This window comes from Saccostrea echinata, unplaced genomic scaffold (genome assembly GCF_033153115.1).
Source record: "Saccostrea echinata isolate AGI-Se365-2 ecotype Australia unplaced genomic scaffold, CSIRO_AGI_Sech_v1 ptg000022l, whole genome shotgun sequence".
NCBI classification, from domain to species: domain Eukaryota; kingdom Metazoa; phylum Mollusca; class Bivalvia; order Ostreida; family Ostreidae; genus Saccostrea; species Saccostrea echinata.
This window is the reverse complement of record NW_026889771.1, coordinates 11,169,942-11,193,313: the sequence shown is the minus strand read 5'-3', so window position 1 is coordinate 11,193,313 and position 23,372 is coordinate 11,169,942. Positions and strand designations below refer to the sequence as shown.

At 32.8% G+C, this 23,372-nt stretch overlaps 1 protein-coding gene across 1 annotated transcript; it reads right to left on the bottom strand.

Moving 5' to 3' along the window:
* Positions 1 to 194: 194 nt before the first annotated feature.
* Positions 195 to 3,168, bottom strand: LOC133190907 (ATP-dependent DNA helicase RecQ-like). Its single transcript, XM_061326591.1, has 3 exons — positions 2,895 to 3,168; positions 1,567 to 1,714; positions 195 to 1,383 (listed from the first exon to the last, which is right to left on the bottom strand). Exons 1-3 carry the CDS (start codon positions 3,166 to 3,168, stop codon positions 489 to 491), a joined length of 1,317 nt encoding a protein of 438 aa, XP_061182575.1. The 3' UTR covers positions 195 to 488.
* Positions 3,169 to 23,372: the final 20,204 nt, after the last annotated feature.

Sequence of the window (23,372 nt, the reverse complement as noted above, 5' to 3'; positions counted from 1 at the left end):
GGTTTCTAAATCATCGTATTGACCTCAAAAAACCAGCAGTAATTGTCTAATATATAACTCTAAAATGCAGATATATGTTATTGAATATTTAATTACTTCACAAAATATATCATACCAAATGTCCAAATAATGTAATTTATTAGCATTTCCTATAATTATTATATCCCCAAAGGAGAGGGGGTATACTGGTTTACCTTGTGCGTTTATGTTTGTGTCTGTCTTAACAAATTTTCACAGGTTTTCTCAGCAGTTACTCTTCGCAGATGCCTGAAATTTTAGCACGCTCTTTTTTTAAGCATGCCATATGATGGGATTCATTTTTGTTTGAATTTGATGTCAACTTCCTGTTTATCCCTGCATCTGTCCATGCCAATATTTCTTTAAAAGAACTTTTGTATATTAACATGAAAGTGTATATTCAAATCAGAGCTGGGCCATAATTGGTGCTCACAGAATTCTTGTTATCCCCATGTCGAGAAGAATTATTCTCAAGAATCAGAATCTTCTGAAGTTTCATGATCATTGGGAAAAGTTACATGATTCCCTAAAAACAATTTCTCCAATGGCAGTTGAGAACAATCCCCACATAAACAGTTGTTCTGACATACGTCACAGCATGAACAATTTCCTGCATAAGATTTTACTTTATCAAGTTCACTTTCCTTAAGAAATGATTCCATCATCTGTATTCTTCGGCAGTCATTGCTCTTAAAGAGTTTCTTTACTTCTGGGCCACATCGGGCAAGGTGATGGGAATTATAAAGTAGCAAAGACACAGACTTTTCACCATCTCTCCCAGCACGTCCAATTTCCTGCACCACTTCAAGTATAGAATGAGGTGGACCAAATAAAATAATGCTGTGTAGATCTTTAAAATCCACCCCCATACCCAAAGCATTAGTGGAAACAATAACTCTTATAGGGCTCTCTTTCTCCCGAATGGACAATAACACAGTCTCTTTGATAGATTCTTCAGTCTCTGAATGATACATAGCTATATATGAGCACAAGTCCTCTGGCAATTCGTCTGACACATAATCGTAAATCTTTGCCACATCACTAATTGATTTACAATAAATTAGTGTTCTTGGAAATAGACTTCCCATGTTCACCAGTCCATCCACTAACCATGTCATTGCCATTTCAATGTCATTTGCCACTTTCTTTACAACATACTTGATGTTTCTTTTGTCCGGTGACAAGTACACAAATGTAAAATCTGGCTTAAAGGATACCACTTTCAACACACGTTTCTGTACTTTCAGTGTGCAAGTGGCACTAAGGGCAAGCAGTGACGCATTTGGAAAGATGGAACGTAATTCTCCAAGATCACCAAACCATTTCCTAAATGCTCTCTTGTGAATATGTTCATCATCTTGTCCCCTGAAATATATGAATACATAAGAATAGAATTTATTACCAAATCAGGGCCTAATGGGCATAAACATATAACATATATAATTACAATATTTTAGTTCATGAAGCATATTGAGAAAAATTTTCTTCCCTCATTTTACAATTCTTTGAATGTATATCAAAACTAAAATGTATTTTAAAAATTCTTACCACGTTGATATTAAATGAAATTCATCTATAACAATTGCAGTGACATTGAGTTGCTGTAGTTCAGCCCGCCATTCACCTAACAGTGACTCCGGACTTCCAAATATGATGTCTACCTCGCCACTCAAAATCTCTTTATCTAGACCTTGACCTGTAAAAAGTAGGGAATGTATTTAGCATGCTTAAGTGAATGACATGCAGCAGGTGATCACAGGAAAACAAGCATATGAATGATATTTTTTTGTGCAGACCATAGATATAAAGTTTATTGTAATATTTTACCATACATGGCAGAACAAAACTAAGGCTCTCTTTGCCAAACTTTAAACTTGGTATTTATTAAACATATAAAGTCATAAAATTTCTGCAAGGTTTCAATAGTATTTCAAGTATAACCAAGATTAAGATCAATTACCCTGTCTCAATTTTCAAATATTGAGTTAATGACTGATGCCCCATGTTATATTTTATGTAATTGTTTGGTAGTAAGTGTTTTAAAAAGCTGCATAAATTATATTCATGTTATATTTGTGTTTGTTAAATTAAATAATTCCTTTGAATAGAAAATTCCTCTTGAACAGGTCCAGTACAATCAGTACATTTATCATATGTAGCTAGAATTACCTACCGTAGCTTTATTGAGCTACCTCAGGTAGCTTTATTTAGCTACTTTAGGGCAACTTTTCACAATTTTGCTTTTTTTTTTTAAGAAGACAAAAAGTCGCAAGTAAATGTCTAGTAATATTTATTCTAGGAATTATTTAAAAAGCAATCCAAAGCAGAGATAGTTTAAACATTGTTGCGTTTGAACATTTTTAAGGAAAAGATGTATTTCCATTGTTTGAGTAACTTTACACCACCTTGTGTGCAGTGAGGCGTGGATAAGTATGATTACTTTACATTGTGCTCATGTTAACCAAAACTGGTTTTCTTTGCTATTTCATTCTGGATGTAACTGTTTGGTCACAAGTTAACTGTTGTACATAGCCCCAAAACTTTTAGAACTTTTTTGATTGCAATTGTGCAGAAAAAACACACATCTCTATGAGTGATTTTTTCATGAATTATTTTCAGATGAGTTCAAAGTTGAAAATTATCACTGCATCAAAGTGCAATTTTCTGCACTTCATAAGGAAAATGCTAATTTCAGAAATAAGTTTGATTAAGTAGCTAAATAAAGCTACCTCAGGTAGGCAAATAAAGCTATGTAGGTATTTCAAGCTACGTAGATAATTCTAGTGATTGTACCAGACCTGTTGAATAGCAATATCATTTCGCAAGTGGGTTACAAAACGTCATGAAGCAAAAACTGGGAATAAAATAAAATATACCTTTATATGCGGCCGTTACACCTTTAATTGCATTTATTCTCTCAACCTGATCTTTCATCAAAGAAACAAGGGGACAACAAACAAGTACAATCCCAGTGTGGCCGATTTCTCGTTGTACCAACGGAAGTAGTTGATAAGGTAATGATTTACCGAAGCCAGTCGGTAAAACTGCCATGCAGTCCTTCCTATCAAGCAGACACTGCAAAATGTCCAGCTGTTGAGGCTTCAGTTGTATATTTAGTGAATTCGTAACTTTCTCAATGGGCGCAGCCATTTTTAAATGCCAAGCGATAAGCATATAACAAACACTTTCTCATTGGTCGATTCTTGACGTCATTGGTTATTTTTCATTGGCTAATTGATTTGTATCAAAGGTCACACTGAGGTGACCTCGGACGGGGTGTTGTTAGATCTTGTATTGAAGCGTATCGTAGAGGAGCGAAAATTACAAGTCTAATTTTAATTAGATTGGCTTAGCAAGCGATAGGCCCGGGTTCAATTTTCTCAAATGAACAAAAATCTTCGAACTGCGCATGCTCTTCTTTTTTCCCTAAGCGGGGGACACAAATTCTCTGAATTAGCTTGTTTTTTTTCGCATCCCCTCTCGTCTATAGGCATTACATACTGTAATGCACCGTATACGAAAGTCATCGGTCCAATAGTTACTTTATATGTCTCTTTCTGTTTTTGTTTTTGCAGGGTACTGGTTCATCGATCTAGAAGAATGCAACATGATTTGAGAAATGAGGAATAACAGTTGAAAGACATCTAAATAAATAGAAAGAAATACAAGTATTAATATTAAAAGTTCCATACCCAAACAATGCATATACATTTATACTGGTATGATCCATATAGACGTACGTATGTTAACCTTTAACCGGTGTTCCGTTACCTTTTTCTTCATATTAAGAATATATATATTCGATAAACTATTAAACTTTGCTAGGAGACTGCCTCCATGGAGCATCTATCAAGACGTTTGCGTTTTTGGCTGAATCTTTTTTCCTTATGGACTGCACGGAGAATCTTTGATTGCTAGTTCCTGAAAATGCAATTTTTAAACTTCTAATTAATCTGGTATAAGAATTTCAAACTGTTACATATCATTTTGAAAGAAGGCAAATTATCTTTCTATATGAAGTATGCAGTGATACATGTATTCAGTTAAGGTAAACATATTATACCTGCACTAGTGCCTGGATTATTGCATGTACTTGCATTAGGGGATTCTACATTCAGCATTCTTTTCAGCAGAGGAGATCCACTTGTCATTGAATTTAGTATATGTCTGTAACAATTGTTTTACTTCAATTTAGTTCAATTTTGTACGTTTGAATCAATTATTGTACATCCATCTTCAAGGGCGATTTCTTGCCCGGTAATGCCCAAATTTGGAGACCCTAAAATGTATTTTTTTTTTTTTAAATATTATAAATTATACAGATAAATATAGGTATAAAAGAAATTTAGTTGATATACATTTTGCACATAAATGGAACTTTTTATTCACTAATTGCATATTGAAAATACAGTAAATTCTGCTGAAATTTTCGAGTATTGGATGCCAAGGAGGCTGAGTACTTAACGAGGCCTAGTCTAATTATTTCTACCCTAGAGATTTTGATTAATTTTCTTGAATTAATTTTTACTATTATATTTATTGTTTTAAGATTAAAAAAATCGAATGTTTACCGTCCCGATTTCTTAGGGGGCCATCTCAAAAGTTGTCAAATTTTACTATTGGAATTTGTTGGGAAAGCGCAAAATTATAACATTTTTCCATATTTTTTGTATTTCTGACCTAGAGATTCCTTTTACAGCCAATTAAATGAAAGTTATTGTAAAAAGTCACCAAATTCTGAAATTTCAAAAAAGTTGACCATCTAGGTTGGTGTAGGAATTATCATAGGGGCTTGTCTTCCGGATTGTTAGATGTAAAATAAATTAATGAAATTTTGAATCTACTTTAAATACACTTAAAAGTTGTTAAAATAAAAATTCTGACACTTTCAGTCAAGAAAAACCACATTTAAAAAAAGACGTACCACACCTATATACATAAACTCTACAAGGGACGATAGCTTCATCTTGGAAAAAAAATACCCCCACCCACTTCAGCGCCTAATTCTGGACTCTAAAGCATTAATTTATTTCGTTGTCGTGGTTGTATCCCGTATAGTGATGATTTTCCTAAATATTGATGCGTTTGTCAGTCGTCAACACGCCTTTAATCAACAGAAAACGGATACAACTTCTTCTATTTGGAGCTCATATTTTTCATGAATCTTCAAAAATTAAATTCATTTCTTATATATATACATATCTCAGAGTACAAGAAGTTAATAATAAAACATTTCATATAGTCCAGGATCAAGTTGAGGAAATATTTTATAAATTGAAACATCATTATCTCTTTGAATTCTACATTATACCAAACAAACTTTTAACCTATGTAATTAACAGTTAGCCTCACAAAATTGTGAAATTCATACAGGTTCGGACCACTGAGTTTATTCATTCCGTTATGGCAGGTTGTGATTCGGTAGAGCGCTCGCTCCGTGATTGGAATGTCGTCGGTTCAAGCCGCAACAAACCTAAGTCGATGAAAAATAGGTAGCAACAGTTACTATTCTTTGCCAAGCGATCGGCACTTTGTAGTGAAAATTGTGGTCTTTCTTTGAAGTGAATATTCCGGGTCTTTCCCGGTGAGACCATAAAAACCGAGGCCCCGTCACGGCAGGCATTGGCACGATAAAGATCCGTCACTGTTCAATGTCCTTATGTGCCAAGTAAAGGCCCGACATATGGTGACTTCTCACAGGGATTTATCAGCCTATGTTGGGAAACGCCTTTTTTGTCTAAGAGTCACCGTGACGGAAAAACGGGAAAATTTACAAAAGTAGAATTTTTGCAAGACAAATGCAAATTTTATTTAATTCTTGAAGGTATTAGGTTTCAGAAAATTACAGGTTTCATGACCTAAAAAATCTACTTTTATGGAGAAAAAATAAAAGTAAAAATAATTTTAGTTTGCCCCAACACGAAAATATTGCTTAACTTCTTCCTCTTTAAGGTACGCTTGGCCAGAAAAGCTGAAGTAGTTACCATGGTGTCAATTCCATAGATATAAATGTTGGATGACCGAGAATTTTGATCTAATCTTCAAAAAGGATAATCAGAACGTATTCCTCACTTTTAATTGCTCCAATTCAATGTTGTTTACAAGTTTCACGCTAAAAATAAAAGACACATGATCTTGACATTGACGATAACAACCACGCAATAGATACGACTTTTCTTTTTCCGGCACTTACATTTTGCAGTCTTTTCTTGCTTTTACCGTGCAGTTAAGATCTGAAACCTTCGCCTTAATCATATCTTTCATTAATCTTAAGCTTTACGATACAATTATCTTAAAAGAAACACGTGATATTAACTCACTATGTAACTTTGAAAATTGGGAAAAATTTATCGACAATTTGGTAAAATTGGGGGAAAAAAATAGAAGACTTAAAATTCCTTAAGTTAACAACTTATATTCCCATTTTTTTAACCTCCTTTTGAAAACTCGTTGTATGTCCACCAAGTTGAAATAATAATGATCATAATAAATTGCAAAGTATTATATGATTTTCTATGTTTTGAGTTAAATGTTTGAACATTTATTTATACTAATCACATTCATGATTGATTTTTAAAAATTATGTTTGGTGGACAATTTTTTGTGAATTTTTTCTAAATTTAAAATGTTAACTCGAAGTGAATTAAATTATCACTTCATAATTAAAATTAATTCACATTACAATTGAAATGAAAATGCTTTTTTGATTATTTGAAATTAAAAAGAAAAAAAAGAATTAAGGATTAAAAAAAGTTGGAATACTTTTTAGTGCAACTTGGAGGTAATAAGTCTCACCTAATCTATTTATATCCATAAATTTGTTTGCTCATTTCAGCTAAAATGACAATTTTTATTGTTTTTATCAGTGCAGGTGTTTAAAATTGAATGATATTTTGAATACTGAATACATTGTACCCATTATAAAGCATCGGTGGCCATCTAGCATATGAGTTCCATCACTAATATTTATATCTCGCAGATACGATCTCAGGCTGACAAGAACTATGTAAGAAAGTGGCTTTAAAAGGAAATAATTATAACATAAATTAATTTAGATGATAAGTAATATGATTTTATTAATGTGAACTAAAAGATGTAAGGTTCTTAACTCTTCTTTCTATCTACAGAAGCTGGCAAAGTTTTAGCCATGTGACGACTACATGATTTAATTATAAAAATATTTATGTGTTCAATATTTTATTTTGGGAAATTTTCCCAACAAATTTGGAAAAATTGAGGCTATTTTCCATTGGGAATGGGAGCGAATTTCGGCCCCTGAGAATGTACTGATAAATCCGTGTCTCATATGAGTGAAATAATCTTGAAAGGAATGAAAAATATCAAACAATCCATCATTTTATCTTTAATTTGAAAATCTTTATTCAGCAAAATCTTGCAATACGTTATTAATCCTCTATCATATTGTGAAATTTGCGTCTTTAGCTCTCAGGCCCAAGGCGTATGCAAAATTGATGTCTTTAAAAATCATTCTTACCCTCCCTCCCCCCCCCCCCCCCGCAATCTTATTGACCTGATTTTAAAACAAAACCTATGTATTTCCATGTTTTGACAAAGTTCTAAAGGTTAAACGATGTTCTAGACTGGTGCATGTTAATGTTACATCAAAGCACGACAATCAAGAATCGATTACATTTTGCAAACCATTCTAACTGTAAATACAGTAGTTCTCTTTCTTCTATCATACAATAACATGCATGAAAATCTTAGATTTTTGTTGTAAATTTTGTAATTACTTATACCCGGTTAATTCAAAATTCACAACATGACAGTAAATTGAAAAAAAATTCTAGTTTATTGTAATTTAAAAAAAAAATGACCTGTCCCTATAAAAAATATCTCTTTCAAAGTTTGTAATAAATATATGTAGATATGGAGAACTGGAAAGGCTTTTTCAGAGGACATGGCACAAGGATGACACTACTCGCATCACTTTACATGACATGAGTTATCTGTCTTTTTGCACAAGTTTTCCTCCGAGTTATATTTCGGTTAGCCTGCTGAAAGTGGTAATGCTTCATGTAGCTTTGGTGACGTGATTCTACATATATGGTCAGTTACAAATTCCGTCGATCCATTCGTGAAATTTTTTAGTGAATTGTTTGAAAGTTTGTTCGTTTTTTTTTTCTTGATAATTATAGAAATCCAACAAAGTTGAAGAGAATATAGTATCGCGCGCGTAAGTGCATGGGTGAGTAACGAAAGTAATAATTTATTATATAGGGATCGATGTGCTGGGAGTGCTCTGTTTTGCGGTTCCCTTGTCGTCTTCCTTGGAAGACGGCATACAGAGTTGAAGTATTTAACAGTCTTCAGACCTTTTGTTTTGTCACTCGGATCACCTCGGTCGATTCCTAACCAATAGATGTAGGGTACCGAAATCTGCCGAGGTTTGCCGAATGTTGTTTTAGGATTGGTAGAAAATGCATGTGAAAATTTTCAATTACAATGTATTTCATTGGTTGAAATGTTGTTCAAGGCAAGGGAGATCATTTTCTTGTGATTTGATTTTTTGATTTTTGCACGATTGAACAATTATTCAAGATTTTATATCTTAAAAAAATCCATAAAACGAAAAAAAAAAGAAAAGAAAATTGTATTAAATGAAACTGACACTTTAATTTTTTTATAACAATTACTGAAATAGTTTTTCTATATTTTCATGGTAACAAGAAATGTTCTTTATTGCACGTAAACATTGAATTTTGTGTTTATTTTTTTCCCTCTGTTATTCACTGTTTATCATATGGTAGGGCTAATGTTTGTAAAAAGCTGAGGAAGAATTAAATACAAATTAAACCAAGAACTGCTCAAGAATAATATTACAGACATTAAGCCCTAGCTCCTGAGTAGTGTCATTGAAATATTTATAAAGATAGGAAAAAAAAGATTTTTTTTCAGCATTCATATCTTGTCATTTTGTACATGTCAAAGATTAATTTATACACATTGCTTATTGTCTCCCGCCTTCGCGAAAGCGCGGGGACATTAAAATTGATTCTAATGTCCGTCCGTCTGCTGTCTGTCTGTCATAAAAGCTTTATCCTTGGTTATAATTTTTGAATGAGAGAAGATGGGACTTTCATGTTTCATCTGTGCTATGCATTACCTATGACAAAACCTTTCTGAATGCACTGTGATTTTTGACTCCGTGACCTTGAAGTTTGGCCTAATTTTCGAAAATATTAAAATCGGTCCTAACTTTTAATTTGGGAAAGATAGGACTTTTATATTTCACATGTGCATTACCTGTGATAAAACCTTTCCAGTTGCAGTATGATTGTTGACCCCGTGACCATGACCTTGAAGCTGAACTTTATTTCTAAAATGTTATCGTTGGAAATAAGATTTGAATGAGAGAAGTTAGGACTTTCATATTTCACATGTGTATTACCTGTGGCAAGACCTTTTCAAAGGCAACCTGATTTTGACCCCTTGACCTTGACTTGATTACTAAAATGTTAACATTGTTCATAACTTTTGAGATAGAGAAAGTAGGGCTTTCATATTTTACATGTACATTACCTGTGACAACTGAAAACCTTTCTGAAATTATTCTGATCGCTGATCTTAGAGTTTGACCTATTTTTCAAAAATCTTAACATTGTTTATAATTTTTGAATGAGAGAAAAAAGGGGTTTTATATTTCACATGTGCATTATCTGTGAGAACTTTTCAAATATTCTATGGTCTTTGACATCATGACCTTGACATTGAAGTTAAAATTTTGACATTAGTAATTTCTTTTAATGAGAGGGGATTGGGCTTTCATATTTTACATGTACATTACCTTTGACAACACCTTTCAATGAGTACAATCAATTTTGACCTCATGACCTTGAAGTATGACTTACTTTTCAAAAAAAAAAGTTTCCGCACCTCTTGCAACTGAAGAGACAGGGCTTTCATATTTCTACACATGTGCATTACTTGTGTGACAAGACATTTCGGGAAACACGATGACATTTTACCTCATGACGTAGACTTCAAAGTCTGACTTTCAAATACTTTAATCTTGGACGTAGAACACACTGCTATAAAAATATAAAGCGTTTCTTTTGCGAGATGGACAGACAAGCCAGGATAAACAAGAAAGTTACATCATTGCACCCTAACTAATAAGACCCCGAAAGTGGGGGGCAGCAATCCTCCGCATTTTCCGCACCTCTTGCAACTGAAGAGACAGGGCTTTCATATTTCTACACATGTGCGTTACTTGTGTGACAAGACATTTCGGGAAACACGATGACATTTTACCTCATGACGTAGACTTCAAAGTCTGACTTTCAAATACTTTAATCTTGGACGTAGAACACACTGCTATAAAAATATAAAGCGTTTCTTTTGCGAGATGGACAGACAAGCCAGGATAAACAAGAAAGTTACATCATTGCACCCTAACTAATAAGACCCCGAAAGTGGGGGGCAGCAATCCTCCGCATTTTCTTCTTGTGCATTCCAAGGAATACTTCTTAAAATTTTGAAAAATTCAACATTTTGAACAGATCTTATATCAGTATAGGGCAAATGGTAGCTGTTTCTTGATTTGAGATTATTGCTAAAAGCAAGTCATCTGTTTGTAAATAGATAGCAAACTTGCTTTGAGGAAGGTAAACATAAAAATACTAAGCTTGCTAATCGAAAAAAGTGTTAATTCTTTAGGTATGCTAAGTGCCAAACAACTGTTTTAAATCGCAATCAGCTGTGAATTACATTACTTCGATGGAGAGAAAACAAATTTTGCTAATTTTTTCTAATTTCTCGCTCTAAAAAAGTGAGAAAATTTTGTTGGAATTTGAATTGTTGGAATTGCTGTCATTCTTTACAAAGTACAGTCATTAGCGTTCTCCATGTAATGTCATGTGACCCTATGCAAAACCTGTTCTGTATATTCATGCAGAATTTCAAAAATTCCAAAATGAAAAAAAAAATACAATTAAACAAAAATAATTTATTTCTAGGCAATTGGTGACATGTACAAGGTCATTAAAAATATGATTATAGAATATGTCACCAGGATATATATTTTCAATACCTTGATGAACAGAGAGTTTCAATAGATCCAGAAAAGCTACCTCTCTGTTACTATTGAAATGCTTGTCAAAAGGTTTCTTCATGGCGGAAATAAGCTTCTTTAAGCCCAACATCCCCTTTTTTAGGTACAAATCAAGAATAATGGCTGTTAGAGTACTTTGACTTTGCCATTAATTAACATAAAATGAAATCTTTCGTATGCACTGCCACAACAAATCTTGATCATTATAACATTTTCTAAAGGTAAATTCATATTATAGCCGTCATCGTCCTTTAATGATTATTTGATGCATATCAGAGACAATCATTGCAGGAATTTGTCTCGTTAGTATCGTCCATAAAATGACAATTGGTTCATTATTTTTGTCTTTGTTGCTATGACATTATACGTTATGATGGTTTAATATTTCATTATAAAATCGAAAGTATAACTTCTGGGATTTTTTTTATGTATTCTTATAAAGTCGACGTCTTTGTGCGATATAATTACCTCTTTCACTAACATCCATGTTGGAAACAACTTTTTACTTTGAATGGAAGATCTGCATGTATCCACATCAATTATCTCCCACACCAAACTCTCTCTCCATTTCGATAAAAGTCAGCTGTCAGTCTGCAGTCTGTCATTTCTTAACCTTTCACATTTCAATTTCTCCAAAAAACCTCGATTAATTTCAAAGAAACTTGCCACAAAGCGTCTTTGTGAAGGACATCAAAAATTTCATATAAATGGCCATGCCCTCTTGGACATAAGCATTGAACAGTGTGGCTGAGTCTTAAGAAAATTCTACCTCTCAAAACATGCTCGCTTGGTCAGAAATTGTTAAACATGCATAATTTTCTGTGAACAAAGTCCTCGGATGTCTCGATGGCACCATCAAATTCGAGGCAACGAGGTTTGGCTGTAGTTTGTTCAAATTACGGCCTTTAAGGCTAGGTTGGAGCGTCAAAAGGAAGTCAGTTTTTATGCCCCCACCATAAAATGGCCGGGGCATATAGTGTTACATGTACCCTCTACCGTCATTCTGTCATCATTGACTTTCCGTTCATTATCTCGGCAACAATTGCACAAATTCAACTCAAATTTGACATATATATATATATATATATATATATATATATATATATATATATATATATATATATATATATGGATACATCATAGGAATACGCAGGTCAAGTTCGAATTTGGTTATGGTCCGGTGATTTTTGACAGTTATCCCTCTGGAACTTAGAAAAAAATAAGAAATTTTCAGTTTCCGCTCTCCAACTTTTGTAGGGATGTATGTTGAAGGTTGAAATTGCATTTGCATGTGTTTTACCAGAAAATACAGGTCAAGTTCAACAAACAAATTTAAAACTAAATATAGCATTTGAAATTTTGGCTGCCTTCGGGGCCATTTGTGGCGTTACGACACATCTAGTTTTAAAGGATTACAAGTTCACATGTATATACATAGAAAATTAAAAAGAAAATCTTTTTTTCTAAGAATTACATGGCCACAGATTTTATTATGCAAACATATTGATGTAGACGAGGTGTAGATTTGTTTGTTAAAATCATGACCACTGGATCTAGGGTGTGGAAAATCTATTTTAAAAAGTAAAAAAAAAACCTGAAAAGAAAGAACAGCAAGTTTACAGTTAGTCTTATTAATTTTATGCAAATATAAAATTAGATTTTTTTCAATTTATAGACCTGGGTTAGGCTTGACCACCATACACGGTCAATATGTTTCATAAGGATTTATTGGCTTTGGACAGTAAATTAGCTTTTTTTTTGGCTTGTCAGATTTTTTTGGGGAAGTTGCCCCCCTCCACTTTTGAAACCGTTGCTAAGGGCCTGTATATTAAAATCTAAAGAATAGTAGGGCCATAACTACATATATTAAAATTTGCAAGCTTCTCCATATATAGTATAGATGAACTCTTTTTCAATTTATGACCATTGGGGCTAGATATACCCACAACAGTGGGGAGGGGGCAAATTATTATCGTAGAATTAATCAGAAATTATCTTTAAAAGCTTCTTTCTCAGTAACAGAAGAACCATAATTAATCAAATTAATTTGCTTGCATCTCCAGTTATTTTTAAGATTTAATTTTCTTCATAGAGGAGCCCCTGGAATAGGGTAGAACCACAATAAGAATTTATCATCAGAATATATAGGGAAACTCTTCTAAAGAACAGCGAACATTCTGATGTAGGAAGATTCAAATTTATTCAAATCATGGCCCCAACGAGGACCAAGCAAAGAGCCAAAATAGTGTGTGTCAAAGTCCGAAAGGATATTTAGGAAAATTTTAAAAACATCTCCGTTAGAACAGCTTGGCTGGCTAATGTAGTATAGATTCAAGTTTATTTGAATCATGGACCCTGAGCTTGACTGACCACAATATAAAGTTAAGATTTTGTGCGAATTCTCGAATATGGAAAAATAATCAAATTAATAGTTAAGCATTCCCATGTATTTAGATACCAAACCCGAATATACTATATAACTATAATATATTATATATTATTGTTATATTATTATATATATTGTTCAAATTCATTGCGACAGTTAGTTTTTTTTTTAAATTCATTTTTAAAGAACACCATGTGACGGAGTCAAAGTGTTTTGGCGAATGTATATACTTCTTGTATGTTTGATAAAAACTTAATTTTGACAACATATTCCATATTATAGCCCTCTGTTTTCAAACCGTCTCACGGTCTGTAATTTCCACTCTAATCTGATGTCTATATTTGTATAAATTCAAAAATAAAAAATAATATTAATGCAAATCGCAATATAAGTAGCAGTCGGTTCAAACTCTATATTTATTGTACAATTATTGTTAAATAAAGATGCGTATTTTCGTGGATAATTTATTCATTTTCTACCAAACCATGTATTTCACCAGAAGAAGGAATTTATGCCTAGGTCACATTAAAGCCGATGGTCGGGCGACCAAATTTTTCTCGTATCGTCGGCTGAAAAAAAAACAGGATTGGCCGACACTAGTATCGGGCGACGCAAAGTAGTCACATTAATTCCTAGGAAAACCGATGCCTTCAAAAGGCAAACCGTCGCCCAATCATCGTTCGCTGAGTCGTGCAGTTTGATTTTCACTGTCGGCCGACATTTACGAAAACCCAATTCCTAAATGTCGACCGACTTAACAAACTGTCTGCCGATGGTCGGACGATGATCAAAGGTTAGTCGACGGACTATTCTACATGTACGACTGCTTCAAATGAAGGAATCGGCCACCTAGAAAAAAATATATTTTGGTCCGACGGACAAAATTGGTCGGCCGACGAAAAAAAAGGTCAAAATCGGGCAAGACAACGCCCGCTGAACTGCCGACGGTCTTGAGCATAGATCTTGCAATCACTGTGCATCATTACTGAACCAATATGTAAGAATAATTCATTTAAGTATTCAGTAAGTACTAAACACCTCATTGCTTTAGAAATTGGGTGATTGTTAATCCATTCTAATGAAGACTGTGGAATTATATTCAAAGACATAAAAAACACAACTGATTTGATTGAAGAAGAAAAAATGCTAATAAAATATGCTAGGGAAAAAAGCATTTTCTTTTATTTTCTTTTAATATCTTTTGAAGCGGTAGACTCTTACCTGTATATGTTAGTAATAACAGCTGCTTTTATTTCAATTTTTTTAAACACGTCCGATTATGAATTATGACACACGAATATAACATTGTATCTTAAAATATCTCTCAATTGCATTTCATCAGTGATGCAATCTGAATTTATCAGCAAATATTTATTTTACGTGTGTGTTTCTGTAAACGATACGCAAGATTATCAATCTTGCTCTATAAATACCTACTAAAACTTTCCATTTTGCATGTTATATTGTTTCTTATAATGTTTTATCAATTAGTGATATGGCATACTGACATCAATTCATCCAACAGATGCTTTAACTTCCTGAACAGCGATTTTCTAAATCGACACCTGCAAAACCCAAAACAATGCATGCAAGCTTTTTTCATTCGTTTCTAAAATACCAAATGTTACCATTTTGTATGTTTCCAGCTGAGAAAAATCGGTTAAAAAGAATTTACCCTTTAATTGAAGTTATTTGCTGGCAAAAATACTCCAAAAAGCCATAGGACTCAAGTGCTCTTCCGCTGCATAGAATAGTTCCAAGTAATCATCCTTGAATGGTCGCCGAACTGTTCTTAACGAACCTCAAGAGAATTAGGAATCAAGTGAAAGTCTCTTGGCCTCTTTCGTAGAATATTTTTCTTCTTGATAATCTGGGCTCAGATATGGAGACATCCCCACATTGCTACTTAATATATAAAAAGAGGGTATTTACATAGATAAATTTTATATAGAACTGGGAAGGCTCAGACCAATTGAAGGAAATGTACAATTAACACTTTATTTTCTGTTGGTACTCGTACCGAGAATACGTTTATATTGTATATCCTCCAAACAGCAAATTATCCTTGACTACAATTAAGTATTGAAATATGAGGTGGTGGCTATTTTATCAGAGGAGGGCTAGCCTTATAATACATTCTGATTGTTTTGTTGAGGATTTGATCAAATAAATATCCCCTTCTCAGGTAGTAGTTAAATATATGCTTCATACTAATCTACTATTTTTTCAGTTTATAAACAGTATCAAATTTTTCTCTGACATTTTTTTTCTTCATTTTTTTCGACAAAAAATATAATACTTTTAAAAGATAACATTACAACAGCATGATGCAGTCCTCCTCAGTCCGTTTCAAAATCTATTTGAGGAGAAAAAAACGGGAAAAATTTAAATGAAAGGGTATTCAGTTATTTCGGAAGTACATTTATCCATTAATGCGTTAATCAGGATATAACTGTTGCAGTTAACCCGTATAACACAGCAACAACCAAAAACATTTTATCGTTTATGATTGTATTTTTTGTTAAATTATTCATATTTAGTGGGTGAAAGTACATTAAATATCATATTATCGAATCGTTTGTTACATGACTGGAATAGCGTGAAACAGTTGACCTTTAACACTTTTCCCATATTTGGAATTAAGATGGCTTCAAAGAAGAAGACAATTGTTGTTTTTGATTCAGATAACAGCAATGTTATTGTCATATAAAAATAAAGAACATATGCAGTGATGTAATGGATTTACGGATATTTACCAAATTAAAAAAATCACCTATTTTTAGCTCTGTACATGTATATTTTTTTCAGCTGTGATTAAAGTGATTTTACAAAACAATTTCTGTTAGATATCATTTTAACAAAGGTCCAAAAATGTTGAAAAAATAATGTGCTTTTTGGCATTATTTTTATGGGAAAAAAAAATTAAAGAACTCAAATTACGAGCTATTCTGGTCTCCTTTTAATGTTTCCTCTTAAACCAGAATTTTACAGGGAACATTTTCATTTAACCTTATACAAGGATAAGAAATAAACATTCTGATGAACCAGTGTCTAGTCTTTAATGATTTATCAATTTCATGTGTCATGAACCCTTACATTTCTAAAAATAAATTCGGAAAGTATTGCCATTAAACTCTCTTTCAAGTATGAGATAACAAAAAAGTTGCTGAATGACAACTCCAGAATTCCGGAAATTTTGGAACCGCCCATATCCCCAGGGAACCTTCGAAAAATAAACACTTTTCCACAGATATATTTACCTGGTGTAAAGGAGGAATGCTCTCCTATAGAGCAGTGGCCCCGCCTGGGAGAGAAAAAAAAGATCTGCATTTTCAGTTATGAATTGTGAACTTTACAAAAATATGTAAGAGGATTTAAAAAAAAAAAGAAAAAGTAAATGGAAATTAAAAGCATACTGGTATTAAGCATTGCTGATGTTTTTATGTAGATCGACAGCTTTGAAAATGTAAATTTAGGGGATTCAGGAGTTAGTTCTGTACTGAATACTTCAAGTTTATGGGTAAAAAAAAACCTCATTCGTTGAAAAATGTCTCTTAAAACATAACTACAAGAGGACATGAGAGCATCGTTATTTTTTCGAATTTTTTCTTCAGAATTCATTTTGTGTCATTTGCTAATTATAGTTACTTGTAAAGGTATGTCAACCATTTTAAATGAAAAATATTTGACATATCTCAGATAAAGGGATACATGAATGAAATGTTCAATGTCATATGCTACAAATTCTATACTTTAAACAATTTTCATTCCTGTTCATAAATATGTCAATCGTTTCAATGCTTCGTATTTCTGGGAAAGTGCAGATACTAAATTAAAAGGAAAATGAACAAAATCTTTTTTTATGAGAGAGAGAAAGAGAGAGAGAATCATGATAATACTCAAGTATTGAAATAATGTAACAATGATATTCAAAATCATATAAATTTTAGTAACTCATCTATTGAAGGAGAGAGAAAGAAATTATAAGAATGCATTAATTTTCTAAAATATTCAATTTGTAGGTTTTCTCTGCAAACACAAACGTTTAAATTTGAGACAGTTTGATGTAGTTGCAAAAATTGCTACATTATTCCTATTCGTGCTTTTCCTATAATATTGACATAACATAACTTTTAAGTAATGTATCAAGCTAGAAAATCAAGAAAAGACAAAAATAAAAAAAAAAAAAAAAAAAAAAAACAAGAAAGACATGGCTAGGGAAATAAAAACCCCTCAGTTTTTTGAAATGGAATTTGTAAACAATTGCCACTGAAAAAGCAACACAATAGCCAATCCGCTTGGTTTCAGAGAGCTGGGTGGCGAAGTCGGGTCAAGAGGGCTCGAGTACCGTCTAAATGAAAAAAGAAAATACCAAAGCGAAATGGCTTAGGTTAAATCAAAAGATTGGGGCCCATTAAGAAGATTCGATTGGGCTTTGGAAGTGTGAAAAGTCCAATCACCAATAGCCCTAGGCCTAGTTGTTTTGACACTTCATTTGGAGAGTTTTAATGATTCTTAAACGAAATTCTAATTGATTGGTATCCGATTTCACATGAAGTTCATTGATGCCTATGTAACGTATTTATCCAAGATAATCTTGTCAGAGGATGACAAAGGAAAATACAGAATCCATCCAATTCTATATAAACACGAAAAGACCGCGTAGATATACAGGTATGAAACCAAATGAGGTAAAGAAAGTATTTTGATAGAAGAATTTTCGAATTTACAGAGAAAAAAATATTAAGTCTACTGAAACATCATGTGGAGAGAAATCGTTTTCATCACTGTATTCAAAACAAGTGTGTCCATAAAAAGAAGGATATTAGTCAATAAATTAAGATTTTAACCGCCAAAACTTAAAATTTTAAACGTCTGTATTCAAATGCAAAAAAAAAAACGTTTCTGGAATGTGTAAAAATTACATGTCTAATAACGCTTGCATCAAAAATGTCTTCAATCTAAAACCTTCTTTTTGGAAACATATAAAGAGTTAAAGTTGTGATACATAAATGTTTTGATCCCTGCAAAGTGGGCCAAATCTACGGTTCTTCACAATAAATCAATGCTCATAGCTGTCAAATCTGAAACTTTAAAAGGTACAAAGGATCTGATAAGTGTGCATCGCGAGGAGTGCTTCAGATCATAATTTGACAGAATTCTCGGAAGGGTCGTAACTGTCGTTTAAAATCTCGTTTATCTCTCGTGCAAACGAGATGTCATGATGATCTGTATCAAATCAGCGCCCAAAAATTGAAATTTATGAACAAAAGATGATTATGTGTTAACCGTAGCTCATAATTAACCTTAAGCATTACATTGGTATACACTCGTTGCACCTTTACTTAGGGGCAAGATCATAATTGCTCAAGTGACAGAAAAGCTAATTGCATATGAATTTATCAAAGGTCAGCGTAAAAATGTATTGCGTTAAGCTAAACTAACCAAAGCCCCCCTTAGTTAATTCTGTATGGAATTAGCGACTCGGTGAATTTTCTGTCAGTTTCATGGCAGTGCACCCCCAAACATCATGATCGCTCAGTCTACATTATTTTTGTGTAATTGTCGTAAATGTTACATAAGTTTTTGTCCCCCGCTTTGAGCAAAAGCGGGGATATTATTCTGTCTGTGTGTAACTTTATTTTCTGGGCGAAATCTCAAACAGTTCTTTAGCTTTTGCAGTGAAATTTTATATCATAACTCCCTGTGTTTCAAAGATTACCCTAATTGATTTTGAGCTCAAAAGGTCAAGGTCAGAAATTCATAAATTGCATAAAATGCTTTCTAGCTTTGAGCCTTGCTATCAAATATTTTATATCATAGCCCCATATGATTTTTTAAAAAATCCTTATGATTTTGAGATCAAAATGTCCAAGGCCAAAGTAGTTTTCAGACTTATTTGAGCTTTAGCAATGAAACTTAAGGTGATGAGTCGAAGGATGACCCTTATTGATTTTTGAGGCCAAAAGTGAACGATAAAGGTCAATACTTCTTTTCTTTCTCCATCTGCAGTTCAGTCCTTCATCACTTATTTTGTAAGCTCTAAACATAGGAAAAATGTTCTTTCCTCTAACTGCATAAAACTACCATGAGATCTTCCATAAGGGGGGACTTAAATTCTCTGATTTTTTTTTATCTCTGATTTCGGGTATATATATTACAACCACCTGTTTGTAAATACTGTTACAGTGAATAATTTATTGTATAAAGGAAACAACATATGACTTTATTTAAGATTATTATTTAGGATTGATTAAGGACGACTCTTTCATTTATCACTTGTTTATATTGATGATATGATTTATGATTATTTTGTGTCCTTTTTTTCTTTTTGCAAGAAAAATAATTGTCAGTTTGGGTTGGATTCAAAACAAATTACAATATTAATTTAATTTTTTACATTAATGGAATGCATTTTATATAATTATACTTACACTATTCATAATTTATATTTTTGTGCGTTCTTTGTTGCACTTATTCACGATCACCGTCTATTTAAATGTAAACTCCTGTAATTTTTTTTTTAAATTATTGCGCTAAGAAGTCCAAATCCTAGCAACTCATTTAATTTTGAATAAGTTAAGTACTGAATAGTACATGTATATAGCAATATTTCAGTGCAACTGTATTTCGATTTGATACTGGCATAGTACAGTGGGAACCTTCACATTAAATTGATAACCATATTGTGTTCATACTCCTTTATGGACACAACAAACAACAAATTAAGACATAACACATATTGGGACATAGTGTTGTATCTTACATAAATTATCTTCACCCTGAAGTCGTAAATATATTTATCCTGTGACCAGATATAGGCCGATGATCCTCAACAAAGCACGTATAGGATTGGTGTAAAACTAGTCCTGTCACTGGACAAGATACATATATGTAGCTAGAAAGTGGAGAACAGTTGTAACAAATTGTAAACCACATATATAACACTTGAGAAACCAGCATTTTTGTCTTAACGATTTGCGTAATGTCGTAGCGGAAATGGATCCCTACTATCAACTATGTATCAGGCACCTGGGAAGAGATACTTGTGGGAGTTTTCAGTCAAGGGTTCTTAAATAGAAACAAATGTTGTTCTATGATCTCCTTATTCTGGATCAATGTCTGATCCTGAAAAAAATATTCATATTTGCAAATAATCAAAATGTATTTAGAATTAACTTATTTTAGTAAAAGACCACATAAATCAATCGCAAATTGATATTGGATATGCATGTATAGTTACTATTGCAAGGTATCAAATTTAAAAAGTCACTGATATTGGTGGCATCTGGGTATAAATTGTTCATTTTACGCCATAAGGTAGTCTGCACTTACAGGACAAATTTGACAAGGATGCAAAAATAACTAGAAGTATATGACAATAAAAATATTTGGTAGATGCTACAACAGGTAAGAATTTAGGTCTATGAAAAGATTATATAATCAGTGTAACATTGCATATATCAGCTACCGATGGTTATAATAAAACGCTTTCCTTGTTTGTTAATGCGGGATTGTATTTTTTCTGCAATGGTTGCAACCGTTAATTCCGCATAAACAAAATATACGTCACGGTATGTTTCATTGTTTTAAGAACCCACTGCTTAAGAAATCTTTCATATAAGAGGCCATAAAAAACGGTTCTACTCTAGCTTGGAGTTAATGGATTGATTAAGGGAAGTGGTTTTCATAAGAAATAAAGGAGAAAATAAAATATGTTGCATATTCCATATTTGGATTCATGTTCACTCTGAAAACATTTTTTTCTATTTTAGTACCCGGAAATCAGCTGACATCATTATCAGAGAGATATAAAACAAAATTTGTAACTTGAATACAACTGGGAAGCAGGGGGCAATACTGCCTTGGGTTAAGCGCAGATTTGCATGTTCAAAACTTCCTGTAGAACAAGTATACTAGTATATTTCTTGTTGTAAACATGTGTCTCAGGCTCTTCATGGTTGTTGTTGCACAAGAACTAAATCTGATCCTCACGAGTAGATCGGCTTTAATATCTATAATACATGTTGTCCAAGTTTGGATTAAAAGTGTAAAAGACAACTAAAAAAATCACATCATGATAGATATGTAATAAAATATTCAAATAAGTTTTCTAGATAACTTTTTCCTTCTAATGCGAACATTTTATTTGGGAAATATTTGATTCATTAAATTATTTTTTTTCGGAGGGGAGGGGGGTATAAATACTGCTGGAGAAATTTTATTCATAATATGTTAGCCTTGTGTACATTTCTCTGCTTCTTCTAAAAAAATTAAAATTGCGGAAACTTTACGATTTACGATCCTATAAAAGGAATACTTGTTTTCCTATTCCATAGCCCCCATGACCCTGTCCAAAAATGTTTGAATTTTCCCTTACGGATTGATACATGTACTTTGCATATGTTAGAACAATGTATAGATGTAGTTCTGAACGCAATTGAACTTTTCATAGTAATGGAATACAGTTGATGTTGAATAAAGTCATGTTATAATTTGTAATTATCTTGTCTAAGCCGTCTGGACACATGCTTATTTCTACACTACCCCCAGAGTATTTATAGCCTCCATTGTGGGGGTTCTCTATTTATCGATTTGATATCGTGTCTAATTTACGTGAGATTCAATTCAGGAATCAAGTTAAAAAGAGTCACATTAAACGTTCAAGTAATGTAGGAGACTTATTGTTCAGTGTTCAACATTTTTGAATCTGAGAATTTTTCCGTATATGTTATCAAGTATGTGATACAATGAACTCAACAAGAAAAAAACTATTTAAACCATTGATAATGAAAACAACTTTCGTTTGTTTATTTGTAGGCACATGCTACATATGTATGAAAAAAGAAATTATCTCATGTGTTGTGTACTACAGACAAATGGATATACAGATCGAGGGATCACAACTTATTTTCGAACCCTTTGAGCAGTAAATATAGTCATTTGTAAAACATGCATGTTTCGCGTTTTTAACACGCAAACGTATATGTGACATAAATGAGGCCACCAAACATTTAGGCTAGTAAGATTTTTTTCCTCTACGTAAAACAAGCTTTGAGAGCAATGACAAGCTAATCTAAACTTCTAACTTAAACTGTCATTTGTATTCTGTTGTTAGCACCAGAGAAACAGACCAGGCGATAATCACCTGGCGCAGCCATCTTATGTTACCCGGAATACCCTCTAATGACAGACCTCGGACGACAACGTTACAGATTTACTGGCCTCTCGGAGCTTTATTGTCATTTCTGATACTATACTCAAAGTCAAACACGTGTGTTATTTCACGATGGCACATCTGCTGTTTAACATTTTTGATTAAAAAGTAGACTTTTCAATACTTCATTATTGTTATACATATATGTTTGGATTTCTTTTTTAGTTTTTTCATCTTGAAATAGAGAGGATGATATGTTGTACTTAATAGAAGCAATACTGCTAATCACAGTAGAAAACGAAGGGTAAATATAGACAGAAGAAAAGAAAAGAAATCTTAATATTCTTATTATTCTGATGAAATAAGAAGTGGTGATATAATGTCTTGTTTACATTCATGAAATACAATCACAATTACAGTGGGCTTCTCTTTATCTCCAAGTGTATCTAAGTTTTCAGTCACGTTTTGCTTGTATAGAAGTCAATGGACAACCACAGAATCACCTCGGAATATTATGGGCACTGACTACAAGTGATCCCCGCTGGGTAGAATGATAGATCATATGTTTCCAATATGAAAGGTTTCCAAATCCTTAGTAATGCTTACCATTAATGCAAGTGTATCCAGTGAACATTTAATTGACAAACACTTTTGTATCTCATTATAACTAGACAAAAACATCAAAAATACATTTCCAAAGGATTGAGCCTTTATTTAACTTCAAATCTCGAATATCT

Bases quoted from the DNA above. Each gene is read 5' to 3' on its own strand.
- LOC133190907 (XM_061326591.1), bottom strand. From the start codon at position 3,168: ATGGCTGCGCCCATTGAGAAAGTTACGAATTCACTAAATATACAACTG. The intron at 1,715-2,894 runs GTATATTTTATT...TACTTTTTACAG, and splicing joins TGTAACGGCCGCATATAAAG to GTCAAGGTCTAGATAAAGAG. The intron at 1,384-1,566 runs GTAAGAATTTTT...CATATATTTCAG, and splicing joins TTTCATTTAATATCAACGTG to GGGACAAGATGATGAACATA.